Raw genomic sequence first — 15,950 nt, forward strand, 5'->3', positions numbered from 1 at the left:
CTCGCTAGCCTTACACTTTTCTTCCCTTATATCGTGCTATCTTTTCACTTGTATTGTATTATCTTTTTATTCATAACGTATCTCCCCAATTAGAATGCAATTTTCCTGTAGATAAAGACTTATCTTTCACTACTGTAATACACGGTGTCCACAGAAGTGCCAAAAATATATTAGGTATTCTAAAAGTATGTTTTGAATAAATAAATAAATTTGGCTCCATCACCATTCCAATCCAAGAAAATAAATTCAAAGCAGACTGCCTACTGATTTTATTGAGTTTACTTTCAAAAAGGTCAGAGTTTAACCACCCTGAAGATAAGACAACTCATCTAATAAGGACCTACTAATGAATGATAAATAAATTCATTAAGCAAATGTAAGAATAAAAACTACTACAGACCAGACTTCCAGGTTTCCAAAATGGCCAAGTAAGGTAAATGTTTTAAGCAGAGCTTTGGATGCAGAAAGATATAAACCTTCACAGCTAGGCAATGTATTAAAATAAAGAAGATTTTCATCCTATTAAAAAATTAAAATTTCCCAATGTAAAAAAAAATTATGGTGTGGAAGAGACAAGTGATATTATTGGAAATAATCATTTCTCTTAGACAAGAATTAGAGTTTTTTTTTTACTTTTTGAATGAAAGTAGAACTATTGAATGTTCTATTCATGAACTTAATAACTTCTCTACTTAATAAAATAAAAGCCACAGAGAACCAGGAACAGGTAATCAAAGTGGAGCACAATGCCTCTGTCTTTCCTAACAGTCCTTCCTTTAGTACTTTAGAGAAGAAAAGCCTGGGGAATCAGAAGCTGTCAGCAGGTGAGAGAAACAGGCCTTTTAAGTACTCTGATGTCAGGCTAAACTGAAACCAATGAACCAGTACAAATCTCAAAAGGGTCTAAGAGTCTAGACTCAATATTAGAAAATCAAGATGAGTTAGCAGAACGGCTTCTAAGCAAAATGTGTGTGTATACTTATCATATACACTTATTGATTAAAAAGAAAACAACAGAAAATGCGAATAGAAATAACCATTACTTAACTCTTCCAATTTTATGTTTCTAAAGTTTTTCTTTGATGCTTGGTCATGTGTCAAATTCAATATACAGATACAGATAATATATTTATAATGTATAAATAAGTTTCCTAATCAGTATAGCAATTAAGATTAACCAGTATCTTAATATTAACCTAAGTCTTAATAAAATGAAACTATGGCAATATGCCCAAATCACAGAATTAAGTTTTTAAACATAGACTAAACTTTATCTAAAAGCTGAAAATGCAAACCTAAAATAAAACAGAATATAACAGGTTATCAGGAAATTTCTGTTATCTCATAATAAAACACAGCCTCAGATGAAAAACAAGGTCATTTGGTAACAGAGTGCCTTAAATCCTCAGCCCCAGCGTGAGCTCTGTCTCTGTACACTTCATTCTGAAAATACACAGTTCCCACTTACAGACCAATGAAATATATCCAACAGTATATTTGCAGCATTATTTCCTTCTGTTCTGTATTCAGTTGCCCACTATTTAAACTCCCTTCTTATTAGATTGGAATTCCCCTAGTATGAGTTCTAGAGAGAGGCAGGGCCCCATTCCTACTAAGAAATAAAAAGACAACAAGACAGTTCCTCCCAACTGCCTAGGACTTTGGGCATGTAACCTAAATTTGGCCAACTAGATGTACCTACTCTGTCAATCTAGAAGTCAGGTCAGCAAGTCTACTTACTAGACAATTTGTGGATTCTTAACTTTTCACTGCTGCCCCTTCTCCCTTGGGGTGTGCCATTTTTCTGAGCCTAGTTCTTAAGTCCTCACTTTTCATAAATTCCTCTTATGTTCAAATCAGCTGAAGGTAGAATTTGTTGCTGCAGCCAGGCTGATACCCAGCCTGTGCAAAAACCACCTTTTCTCTCTTTATTGTTTGTAGCAACTCAGGATTGGGGCAGTAATTGTTTTGTCTCAGTTGCCTTTCTTGAAATCTCTTAGAAAACTAAACACAAATATTGCTGATGCAAAAGGATATTATTTCAGAGAGCCAGGGGGAGTTGACTGAATACTCTAAAAATTGCATGAAAATTCTAAATGAGGCTTAAAAAAAAAAAAAAGGCAAAGTAAGAGAATGTGATTCAAAAAGCTTCCATTAAAAAAAGCAAAGGCTGGGCTTCCCTGGTGGCGCCGTGGTTGAGAGTCCGCCTGCCGATGCGGGGGACACGGGTTCATGCACTGGTCTGCGAGGATCCCACATGCCGCGGAGCGGCTGGGCCCATGAGCCATGGACGCTGGGCCTGTGCGTCCGGAGCCTGTGCTCCACAATGGGAAAGGCCACAACAGTGAGAGGCCCACATACCACAAAAAAAAAAGCAAAGGCCTCCAAAACCTAGCATGACAGACTCTGCTCAACCAGAAGTTCTCAACTAGTGGTGATTTTGCCACTCCAGGGACATTTCAGCAATGTTTGTAGACATTTTTGGTTATCACAACTGGGGAAGGGGTGCATCTAACGGGGAGACCAGGAATGCTGCTAAAAATCCTACAGTGTACATAACAGCTCCCCACAATAAAGAATTATCTGGCCTAAAATGTCAATAGCGTCAAGGCTGAGAAACCCTGCCCTCCACTCTACCTCCCTTCAAATCATAAATAAATAAATGCCCTCCCCCAGAGCTAGAATAACTCTCCCACAATTCATAATACCCAAATACTTTTATAGTTACTTATGCAATCCCATTTCTACCCCAATATTAAAAGAAAAAAAAAAATCTCATAACTTATCTGTCAATATCATGATCCATCTGAGAACTACCCAAAAGGGAAAAAACTAAAGAGCGAGCAAATAAGGGAAAGTAATGAGTATGTGCAAAGAGCTTTAAAGGGCCAGGAAGCCTGAGGGAGTGGCAGGAAATACGGGTTGAAAAACGGTTGCGTTCATGGCCAAGAATGTTGGGAACTGAAGCTTGGAGGGATGATGTGATCAGACTCCAAAGTGTCTTGTACATCACAGAAGTCCCGATTTTGCTCTCTGAATAATGATAATTTTTAAAGAAAAGATTTCTAAGTGGGGTAGAGAAATATGTTTCTTAGGAAGAAAATCCTAGTGTCACTTCAGGTGACAATCTGACAGGAGCAGAGCCTGGTAGTAGGGAAGTTAGGAGGTTAGGACACTACTTCAATAGTACAAGAGCTGAAGAGAACAGCTGAGCAAAGGTGATGGCAATGTGGACGGAAAACGAAGGCCAGAGAGATTATAAGCATGTTCTTAGAGATTTGTTAACCTCTTCCTTTAAAATAAGTATCTTCCAGTACTGTAAAGTATAATTAAGGAATAAAAATACTTTAAATACATTAACACACCTCTATTTCCAGTGTGCACCAAAAGTACAGTAACATGTCAATGAATTAAAGTTATGCAATGAGAATGTATGCTATTTAAATAATTTCTGTATGATTTCCAAATAACATGTACAGAAAGTTTATAATATTACCTGCTCCAGGACTTCTTTATAGGTAATAGTGGCTTTAGTATTTGTAACAGGACTGTCATAAATGATAGCAATCTTATCTCCTTTACCATTTTCAATATGACGGTCGATGGCATTGTAACAAATGTTAAGCATCCCTTCCACAAACCTGAAAAATAATTGGAAAGTAAAAGTGAATGACTTCAAAATATATATTGTTACTTAACTAGGTTTCTATAGTCCTAGTTTGGCAGAGCTGCCCTTCAGTGTTTCCCCATGCATGTTATGTCAGGTAATGATGGCTGTAAACTATTTAAGATGGTACAGAAGTGACACTTTTAATAAATATGTATTTATTTTCATGTGCACAAGAAGAAAATATACCTCACACTTCAAGGTGACAATTTTGTGGATTTTATTGCTTAGGATGAAACTAGAGTACACAGCACCAAAATAAGCTACTTTACATGGATGAAATGAATTGTATAGAAGTGCAGCACAGATGCATTAAGCTGAGAGGGCAAATAGGAGATGCACGACTGAAGTTTGGGTACCTGCTGTAAAAAGACAGACTTACTGGAAAAATCAATTCTTCTTTGAAAGGTGTATATATATATATATGTGTGTGTGTGTGTGTGTGTGCGTATATACACACACACACATATTTGTTTCAATTAAATGCAATACCCCCAATTTCACAAAGAATAGGTTAGTTCTTTTCTGCATGTGTGAAATGCTTCATAATCTGAATAAACAATCAAAATGCACATAAAACGTTAATAGCTTTTTAAAAACTTTTCAATTCACCATTCTTTATCTCAATTATTGAGTGCGTCCCTTTGAAAATAAAGACATAATGTAGATAGATGGAGAAAATTTTAAAGAAAATATAGCTCATTTTCCTGAGCATGGAATTTGCCACTTTTTTAGAAGGAGAGTATTAGATAAAAAATACAAGTATAGTAATGGTCCATTTGTTCCAATGTCAGACTAGCAAATATTATAAAAATGCAAAATAACAGGAGGAAAATATTGAAGCAACAAGGAAAAGTCCCATTAAATAGCTGAGTATCACTGTCAGGTCTTAAAGAGCCCTGTGTGAAATGAAGCAGGGAATTAAGAATGCCTATAGATACAGTGGCAGCAATAAGAAATAACAGATACAGAAGGCAGTAGGAGGAGGAATCATTTACTCAGCGTCAGATGACTCTGTATACATCAGTAACGGTGAATATGATGACCTTACAGTACAGCACAATGAGTAATTAATACAATGATTTTGAATTGCCAAGTGCAATAGATTTGATGTTTGCTCAAAAACATTGTTTCTTCTCCTCACCCTTACTTCTATTAAAAATATTTTGTCTCTTCCTCTTGCCTCCATCTTCATCAGTGGAGAGTACTTCCCTTGACTTTGGGGTCATCCATGTGATGTCAGCTCTGGCTAATAAGCAGTCATGAAGCATGCACTTGCTTGAAAGCGCCTGACAGGACTGGGCTTGCTCTCCTGCACCTACACCCTCTCCAGGAGAAGAGCCTCCAGGTATTACTGCTGCCTCCTCCTCAGCCTGGTACCAAGAATGAGTATTTGCAGATGGGAGCAGAGCCCAAAAGAAGCAAGGAGCCCAACCCAGCCAGACACATGTCTTAGAACAGCGGCCCCCAACCTTTTCAGCACAGGGACCGGTTTCAGGGAAGGTAATTTTTCCACGGATGTGGAGGGGGGTTGGTGGGGGGTGGATGGTTCAGGCGGTAATGGGAGTGATGGGTTAGGTGGTAATGTGAGTGATGGGGAGCGACGGGGAGCGGCAGATGAAGCTTCGCTCACTTGCCCGCCACTCATCTCTTGCTGTGTGGCCCGGTTCCTAACAGGCCGCAGACCGGTACTGGTCTGCAGCCCAGGGGTTGAGGACCCCTGTCTTAGAATAACATTTCCAGTTGTGTTGATCCCATGACAAATACAAATTAACTGATGAATAAATACCTTATGGCTCAGAGATTTTTATGGTGATATGCAGCATAACTGTGGCCACAATTAACTAATGCACTAAGAAAAAGAAAAAATATTTACTCAATATTTTGGCAGAAATAAGGAAAGATACTTTATAGAATTTTCCCACAAAATACTTATTCATATTTTTGTGTTTCTGCTTTTATTTCTGAAAAGAATACGTTTCAGACACATGAAAGACTGACTCACTGGAACACTTCTAGATGATGTCATTATCCTCTATCTACCACTTCTACTCTACCACTCTTTGTGCTCAGTATTGAATTATGCCCATAACATTTCACAAAACAAGGAGCCCTCTCAATTCCAAAGATTCATGGAGGACTCACTTTGTCATTTGCCTTATTGTTCTACTTCCTACTTGTTCCTTCTAGATATCTGTTGAAGGAGTTCACAGAGAGGATGTGACCCCAGGTTGACCTGTCAGCTGGACTCAGGCAATCAGAGGATCCCCCCATCCTTGGAACATGTGTGTCACCTACTATTCCCATACGAGTAGCTGTTTCAAGGACATAGCCTTGAGAAAGCAATGTGTTGTTGAGTCCATCTGGACTGAATATGTGTCTGAACCCAGATAAGGACATTATTTTCAAGATTCCTGTGGGTGGGTGCGGAGATCTACTCATCTCCTGGCCACCCACGACATGCCTCAGACGCAAGTTTCCTTGCTTATTAAATCTGCCACCGACCTACCATTCTGGAGGGGCCTGCCCCTTTCTTTGGGCTCTCCTTGCCCTCTATGAATGGGGGCCAGTTTGCGAACCAACAATATTTTTCATGAAATCTCCTTCCTTTGCCAAATATTTAATTGACAGTAACTTCTAACATTCTATATCCATCCCTTTGCTCACTCTACGTACATTCCCTAGGTGATCTCTATACTTTTATGGTTTCAACTTCCATCTTTAGCTCCAGCTCTGATCCCCTTTCTGAACTCCATTCCCTTATAGCCGACAGCCTGCTGGACATCTCTCCTTGGAAATAATAATATGTCCAAAACGATAATCATTTTCACCCCACCTCCAACTCACAGCCCATCTCAACTGCAAACTTGTTCCTCCTCCTGTTTTCCATATTTCAAGGAACCACCTTGCACCCACTGCAAGGTGTAGAAACTCAAAAGTTAAATTTGATCCCTCATTCTCCACATTCTATCGATTGTATGTACTGTCACATCTGTCTTTGCAATTGTTCAGTTCTCTCATTGATAACCTGGGTTACAATTCCTTTCTCTTAATTAATCTCTTTGCCCTAGGTCTTACCCCATCCTCTCAAGTCATCTTCCTTTGCTACTAGAATGTCTTTCCTCAAATTAAATATTATCACATCAAATGGCACTCAAACTCATTTAATACCTTTCCATAAAGCTCAGGATAAAAAGTATATATCTTTAGATGATATAAAAGACCCTTCATCTACTCAGCTTCATTTCCCCTCATGCAACTTCCCATTCTCCAGCTATATTGAATTACAAAATGTGCAATTCCTAGAGTTCACATTATTCAAAGAATTTGTGTGGCTGTTTTTTCTGTGGCTGTCCTTCTCCTTTACCACCGCCCTCTCCCAAGTAGTTCCAAAGACCTGTGCACATATCTGTACAATACTACTTATCATATTACATTAACAATTAGTCCACTTACTTAAATGTTTCCCTCATTTTACTATAACCTGACAGCAAAGACTATATTTTCCTTATAGTCTGAGGATCTATATATTAGGCACCCAATAAATATTTGATAAATGAAGAATGAAAATATTAGTAAACCTTCAAGACACTTTGGATTTAGGATCCATGTACAGTAGCCAGGGTAGTTTTTACTATTTTATTTTAAAGTTGAGTGAATGGAGTCTTAAAAAGAATAATGCACAGGACATTTGGCTAAGAATTGGAAAAAGCCATACCTGCAACCCAAGTCTCTGGACAACCTGACTGGTGTCCTAGTCCACAATATCCTATTAATTCATTCATTTATAAATATATATTTTTTCTATCCTAGAGTTCACTGATCCTTTCCTTTGTGATTTTCATTCTGCTGTTGAACCAATTCAGTGAGTTTTTATTTTCATTATCATATTTTTCAGTTCTAAAATTTCCATTTGTTTTTTTCTTTACATCTTTTATTTCTTCGCTGAGTCTATTTAATTGAGGCTTTTTAAAAAATGTTTCAAATGTGTTCGTAGTTGCTCGTTTAAGCATTTTTTTATGATGGCTGCTTTAAAAATCCTTGTCCGATAATTCCAGTCTCTGTCACCTCAGTGTTAGCATCTACTGATTGCTTTTCTCATTCAAGTTGATATTTTCCTGGTTCTTGGTATGACAAGTGATTTTTGTTTGTATCCTGGACATTATAGGTATTTTATTAGGAGATTCTGGAGCTTATTTAAAGATCGTATTTAAATCTTCTGTTTTATCAGGCCTCCTCTGATACTGGGTCAGTGGGGGAGGGAGACAACTCATTACCACCAGGTTCAGGTGTAAGTTCCAGTTCCCCATTAGGCCTCCACTGACACTCATGAGAGTAAGGGGTACCTCATTACTGCTGAGCTAGGGTAAAAGTTCAGGATCCCACTAGGCTTCCATTACATCATCTTGGCTGATAGTGGGGAATGGCACCTCATTTTGACTCCCCACATGGACTCCACTGACAATGCCAGGGGCAAGATCCTTCTTACCTCTTTATCTTAGCCATAATGAAAGTTCCAATTCCTGATATAACTTTCTCTAACACCACCAGGGGAGGTGGCGATGTTTAGGACACCTTGTCACAGCCTGGTAAGAGTAGAAGTCTAGGTTCTCTATCACCTTTTCACTGGTGAAGATGGGATGGGAGCCACAGAGCTTTCCATAGTGTTTGACTGTATTAGGGAAGTTACTGGCCAAAAATGTCCTGTCTTGGCAGGCTGTCCCTCCCCACCCCTTTTATCTTTGCGGGGGAAGGTCCAAAGAAGTTTTTGTTGGAACTTTTTTTCTGCACCCATTGGTGTTTCTAGGTTGCCACCTTCTCCAGCACTCAGTATAGGATATATAAGACAAGAAAGAAAACCCAAGGAACTCAGTGCCATGTCATTTCTCATGTCCCAAAGTTCCTAGATGATTTGGTTTCTTCTCTCCTCCTTTCAGAGTCTTCTTATGTGTATTTTATATATAATGTCCTATGTTTTTAGCTATATTTAACAGGATGAATAGGAAAAAGTGCATTTTGTCCAACTTGTCCCGAAAGTTTCTAAGTAATATTTATTGATCCCTTATTCTAGACCAATATTTCATGTGTATGAAATCATCTAATCAAAAAACAACCCTAGGGACACTTGCGCACTGTTGATGGGAATGTGAATTGGTGCAGCCACTATGGAAAACAGTATGGAGGTTCCTCAAAAACTTAAAAACAGAACTACCATAAAATCCAGCAATTCCATTTCTGGGTGTTTACCTGAAGAAAATAAAAACATTAATTCAAAATGATATATGCACGCTTATGTTCACTGCAGCATTATTTACAATAGTCAAAATGCAGAAGCGACCTAAATGTCCATCAATAGATGTGTTGAGTTGATCAAGAAGATACACACACACACACACACACACACACACACACACACACACACACACACACTGGAATATTACTCAACCATAAAAAAGAATGAAATTGTGCTATTGGACGTAGAGGGTATTATGCTAAGTGAAATACATCAAAGAAAGACAAATACCATATATTCTCACTTATATATGGAATATAAAAAAACAAAACAAATTAACAAACAAAAGAGAAAGAGACATACAGATACAGGGAACAAATCGGTAGTTGCCAGAGGGGAGGTGGATAGGGGTTTGGGCAAAATATGTGAAGGGGAATTAAGAGATACAAACTTCCAGTTATAGAATAAATAAGTCACAGGGATGTAGTATACTACACAAAGATGTAATATAGTCAATAATACTGCAGTAATTTTGTATGGAGCCAGACAGTTACTAGACTTATCATGATGATCATTTCATAACGTATTTTATTGTCAGATCACTCTGTTGTACAGCTGAAAAATAACACAATATCGTACATCAACTGTACTTCAACTTTAAAAAAAACTACCTATGAGGTAGGTACTATTGTAAACCCCATTTTATGTATGAGGAAACTCATCTGACAGCAACTTGCTAAAGGCAGCATATTACGGAACCAACCCCATGAACATCAAACAGCAGTAACTCTACAGGCAATACTCAAAGAACTTCAGATTTTCTTTCCAATTATTTGCAAATTTTGGGTGGTTTAATATTTAAATTACTTGTACCCTAGCATTTTCTTTTTGAAGGATGCCCTTAAAAAAACTTAAAGAATTTTAAGGGTACCCTTTGGGACAGACAGGAAGGAAATTCAAGCAGAGGGAAAGGCCTGCAAGCAGTGTTAAGCAAGAACTGTTGGAGAAAGTAACACATTGGCATGGCTCCAGAAATGGTTATAGGTAATGAGTATACCGCTATAAACTAGCTAAATTTAAGGGCTGGTTTACTGCGGATGACTGGACCAAGTGACCTGCAAAGGGCCTCCTGGCTCAAAGATTTGATTTTTCTACTATGAGAAGATTCTTATTTCATTTAAAATCAAATCATTTCAGTAAAGGTCAACTGAATGCCTTCTATGTGCTGTCTCTTCAGTACCCCTTCTAAATTTATGAGAAGGTTTTAAATGGTTTGTCTCCCCAGATTATTAAAATAACTAATGCTCACTGCAGAAAACTGAGAAAATATACTTTGGAGTATTTTATATTTTCTATATGTAAATATTCTGCCTCTATGTTTAAGAGTACATTATGAGTTTTTTCCAATGATCTGAACAATTCTCAGAATGCGTTTGATGAAGGCATAATATTCCATTCAACTGCTGTTCAGTAATAGCCTCCGCAGCACTATTTAAGCACAAAGTTATCCTGCATTGTTGCAAATTCCTTTTCACAATATTTTCGTAATTTTAAATGATCCCAGGATGATGTTTCTTGTAGAGAAATACTGGTCATATTGCTTTTTATTAGATAAGCCAGCAAGATTCCTACAATCAAGCACACACACACTTTCACACATCAAACAACCAAACTGCTTTCCGGAAATATTGAATCAATTTATATTACCGTCAGCATTACCTGAAAGTTCATTTTATCACACTCCTCTAAACACAGATTCTTCTCAATCTTCTTCAATTTTAGCAGCAGTTTTAGAAGTTTTAATTTTGGTTTATGTGATTACCAGTATTAAACACAATGTCTTACCAATTTTTAAAAGTTCTTTATATAGGACATTGAATTAAGTCTGACATTCTTACAAGTTATATTCTCAGCTTATTCACTGATTTTAATTCATAGTGTTTCCTGATATGAAGATATTTTAAATTTGTATGTAGTCAAATAAACTCATAATATTCCTTCACAATTTTTCCCTCTAAGATAATTCATACTACTCTCTTCTGATTTAACTTTTTATACTGATGCCTTAAGTGTACCATTAAATTATTCATATATGTATATAATCTGTATGTAAAATCTGTTATATATTATATACATGTACTATGATATGTGTGTATATATAGATATATATATTATGATGTGGCAGTACAATTATATTTATTTATCAGTAGTCAATTTGCCAAGCATCATTTTTTGACTAATCCTTACTGTCCTCATTCATCTGTGATGCTGCATTCTTCCCATACGTATTAGTATTTTATACACACACACACACACACACACACACACACACATATATCAGCAACTTTGTCAGGGCTATATAGCTACTAGATATAACTACTGGAATATTCTACCAATAGGGTCTTTGACTAGCTCTCTTTTTAAACTCAGTAAGATTTAATTCTGTTTTAGAAAGGAAAAATTTCATACTCTTTATCCTACCCAACCCCTGCCCTGAATTCCTTCTGCAGAAAACTGGAAGCAACCTGAATGTACCCCATAACCTACTTGAATAACAGAAAAAGATATAAACCTGAAATAAAATTGAAAGCAATATGGAGCCACTAGAAATGGTGCTAGCCCCAGATCAGAACAGTGGAAACAATTTTTAACATATAAAACAGATAGGAGCAAAGTGACTGCTCAATCCAGAAATCATGAGAAACATGACAGATCCAAGGGTATGATACTGAAAGATTTCCGTGACACTTTATATACTGCTAAGTTAAAAGAAAGAAAAGGAAGGTGTAGAAAAATTTACAGAGCCATACCACAGAATACTCTACATTCATGAGGAACCTATAAACCCTAAGAAGGAAATACAAAGGCTCACCAAAAAACCTCTCTCGGGCTTCCCTGGTGGCACAGTGGTTGAGAGTCCACCTGCCGATGCAGGGGACACGGATTCGTGCCCCGGTCCGGGAAGATCCCACATGCCGCTGAGCGGCTGGGCCCGTGAGCCATGGCCGCTGAGCCTGCGCGTCCGGAGCCTGTGCTCCGCAACGGGAGAGGCCACAACAGTGAGAGGCCCACGTACAGAAAAAAAAAAAAAAAACTCTCTCAATAAAACTCTGAAATAACTCCCAGATCAGAGGGAGGTAGGAATAAAGAATGGGCATTGATGTTTCGATGGAAAATTAAGACATAATCAAACACACACACATCATACAATATTTAACCTGTCTAAAGTCTTTCTAAACTAAGTATAATTTCTGCATGGATGGTCGTCCCAAAGATTCAGGACCTGTAAAATAGGAACAAGGCTCTGTACAACTTCTAAGAGGCCTAGAAACTCTACATACGATTGCCACATGGAAATCGCCTCTTCTCCCTCAAACAATTATAGGAAGAATGACTCTAGCAATCAAAACCTGTATTCATTGACAAGTGAACAAGGATCCTTACTTGGGTTTTGAAATGTACTCAGCTACCTTCTGAATCTTGACACTCAGATGAGCATATGTGTATGTGTGTGTGTGTGTGTGTGTGTATATTATGTGTATGTGTGTGCATGTATGTGTGTGTATATGAGTTAGAAGACAAAATAAAGCCGAGGTGTGGGGAGGGCATATTCTCAATATAAATAACAAAGAGAAAGGTATATTTGCAACTTCAATAATATTTAAAGTGTTCCTACAAGTCAATAAGAAAAAAATTTTAAATCCAATAGGCAAAGAATTTCAGCACACTACCCATAGAGGAAAAAAAATGATAATGGCCAATAAGCATAAAAACAGTGCTCAGTCTTACAAACATCAGGAAAATGAACATTAAAACAATAATGAGATGCCTTTTTTCTAAACTGGATTGGTATAAAAATATATACACACTGTTGGTGAAAGAAAAGAGAAACTGGCATTCTCAAGTAAAGTTGGTAAGCAAATAAATTAGTTCAGCAATTTAGGAGTGGATACATATACTTATCTCCAAAATGTACTTTTAACTTAACCAAAGCAAGTTGCTTACATGTTCACCTCTGTTGCATAAAAGCACAAGAAGGAGTCTAGAAAAATGGACAAGAAAATATTAACAGTAGTAAACTCCGGGTAAGAGAAAGTTGGGAGACAGTATGGAGAAGGGATGGTCTATATTTTTATATGACACGTACTTTCTCTGTTATTTAATTTTTATGAGCATGTATTTAAATGTTGAATACATGATTTAAATATATTTAAATAACATTAAAAGCTTTAACAGTCTAGATGGCTTGTCTCCTGATGTGACTCAATCATCAACTCTATAATCAGTATAACTACCATTAATGAAAAACACTCTAATTTAATAAAAACATCTTCTTGAATATTCTTCTGGTAAAAAGAAGCATTTCTTACACTTATGATAACATCTAAACTCAGTTTTAAGAACTAAAATTTGGACCATAAAAACTTCCTTCTTTTTATTGTTCTCACTAGTATTAACTTCAAGCAGCTGAACAGTCAATAATAAATAGCTAGACAGAATCTTCAAATCACAGAGAGATCTGTCATAAATCTGTGGTCATCGTTCCTGCTGTCCATATCATTTTGGTTGTCCTCATTCCAGGCACTTGTAAGACTGCACTTTCATATCCACTTGAAATGAGGTGTGGCCACGTGGCTTTCTCTGGCCCGTGCAATGGCAACAGAAGTAATGCAAGGAGTCTTCAAGAGCAAATGCATGCTGACAACTTCTCCTTCTCCCTGCCACAAGGATACTCCAAATGGCAACTGCACTACTAGCTTATATCCTTGAGTGAGGATGGATGACATGGAACAAATCTCTTGGGTAACCCAAGATAAACCTGTAGTATAAGTGAGATACTCCTGGGCTATTTTAAAACGGGGAGATTTGAGTGTTGGTTATTCCTGCAGCATAACTTAATCTATCCTGACACAAAAGTCTTAAGATCCATAAATTCTCACAAATTCAAACAAGCTTTAAAATTGTCGTATTTCATAATTTAAAAGGCAAAGGGATGCATTCCAGGACAAACGAAACAGGAGGAATCTCAGCTAGTGTAATTCTATAGTCACTACAGTAATGTTAGATTCCTTGAAAAGGAGTCAGAGATAAGCCATCATCATCAGTGTCTGAGTTCACAGAGGCGGGGCTTGAAGGTCTTCAGAAGGGGCTCAGAAAAAAAGAAAGGTTCTGAAATTCGTTCTAGATGTCCTGAACATAATTTTCTATTTTCCTTTGCCTTTTTCTCATCAAGCCCTGCTAGCTTACATCTAGCATAAAACCTTGGACTCAGCTCTTTGGAAAAAATCTGCCTTGAGTTGTATTTCTTCTGTTCTTCACTTTAGCTGACCCTAAGTCTTCTCTGTCTTTCCTAATATTTGATTCTAGCCTACCCTGCATTTGACTTTGGCTTTCTTCATCAAATGAGTTAGACTGGAGTGTGTACTTGGCCCACACATTGGGCTAAGTCAGTGAATGTGGGTGGATGTCTGAAAGATTTTTAAGAGGTAGGGAGCCTGACAAGCGCCATGGTCTTGATCTCTGGATACCAGAAAAAGCTACTGGCAAATTTTCACATGATTCTTTTGTTCCCATCAATTCCTATAACCATCAACTTCCCCTCTGTTCAGGGCTACATTTTCTTTTTTAAGCATGTATTTATTGTCAGTTTTCAAACATTACAAAAGGAAATAAAACGCTGACACTCAAAAAAAAAATAATCCTCGTGTCAGAGGGGAAAATTGATAGCATTTACTCTGTGGATTTGATTACCCAGCAATGTAAAGTTAAATTGGTAAAGTCTAAAATGTTCCTCTCAATTCCACCACTGCCTCCTTTGCCAAGAATAAAATTGATTTAATATACTTTCAACAGTGTAGCCTATGAAACTCTTTCACAAACTGTCATATTTTGATTTGCATAAAATAACTGTTGAAAGCTTCCTCCAGCACAACCATATTTAGTGGTGACAATGTTGTAACCCTCTCTGTACTCTCAGCTGCTCTGTACTCTGCAAATTTTCATTATTAAATAACTGGAAAGTCTAACTTATAATATACCTTCTGATATGAGTTTACTTCCTTCAGATCAGATTATAATTTCCTTCCTTGATGACCTATGTGGGTCTTCATTTCATCACAGTTTCAGAAAAAGAAAACAAACTCCAAGCTCTTTTTCAAAAGTTAAATAAACCTGAAGCCAACATACTGAGAACAATTCAAAGATGATGAATACATTTGGTTATTTGTATACTAAAACACTAAATCTATATACTAAAATAGTGATGAACATATAATCTTTATGATTGATAATTCATTATTTTATAAGAAGACTATGGAAGATTATAATCCCCAGCATTAACTGTCAATAATCCTTTTAAAACATTTTTCTGTTCAACAAATTTAACAGTAAATAATTTGTTGTTGATTAGAACTGAGACTGTGAAGGAAGGGGAAAAAATATAACTGGGTACATGTTCTCCACTCTGAAAGGCAGACTAATTTGCAATAACTATAAGATGAAGCAAAACATGGCAAATTTCCTGACAGAAGTACAAACTAAGAATGATGAAAGCACAATAAAAAAGAGTTTAATTCCAACTGCAGATATGTGGTAAGGAGAGGGCTGGATGTTGTAAGGAATGCATCAGTAGTTAACAGCTTGGGCTTTCAAGTCAAAAGGCCAGAGTTCAAATCTCAGACATGTTGTTTACTAGCTGTATGACTGTAGGCAAATTAACATGTCTAGGCCTTTCTTCCCTCATCTGTGAAAATAGGAAAATAAAATAAAAACCAACTACATAGCACTTACCAAGACAATACTATGAGCATTTAATACAAATTAATTCATTTAATTCTCTTAACAACTCTGTGTATACTAATATCACCCTCATTTTACAGACGAGGAAACTGAGGTATAGAGAAGTTAAGTGGCCTATCTGAGGTCCACACTGGAGCATGACAAGCTGGGACTGGATGTCAGGCTGTCAGGCTCTGAGTCACAACCACTATTCTGTGTGGATGAGTTAATGTGAGAGAACTCTACACCCACCATGAGCACAATTTTATACAT

General features: G+C 37.1%; 1 protein-coding gene across 7 annotated transcripts in view; it reads right to left on the minus strand.

The window, feature by feature from the left end:
- The window catches only part of ACSS3 (acyl-CoA synthetase short chain family member 3), a 154,411-nt gene that overhangs the window by 116,272 nt on the left and 22,189 nt on the right, over positions 1–15,950 (minus strand). For all 7 annotated transcript variants that reach the window (XR_004351694.1, XR_004351695.1, XR_004351696.1 and 4 more), the window contains exon 2: positions 3,497–3,641. Coding sequence is in view for 4 of the 7 variants with exons in the window: in XM_032644998.1 (XP_032500889.1) it covers positions 3,497–3,641 (145 nt within the window). In the remaining 3 variants the exon portion in view is untranslated. The remainder of the gene's footprint in view (positions 1–3,496; positions 3,642–15,950) is intronic.

This window comes from Phocoena sinus, chromosome 10, assembly GCF_008692025.1.
Source record: "Phocoena sinus isolate mPhoSin1 chromosome 10, mPhoSin1.pri, whole genome shotgun sequence".
Classification (NCBI taxonomy): Eukaryota; Metazoa; Chordata; class Mammalia; order Artiodactyla; family Phocoenidae; genus Phocoena; species Phocoena sinus.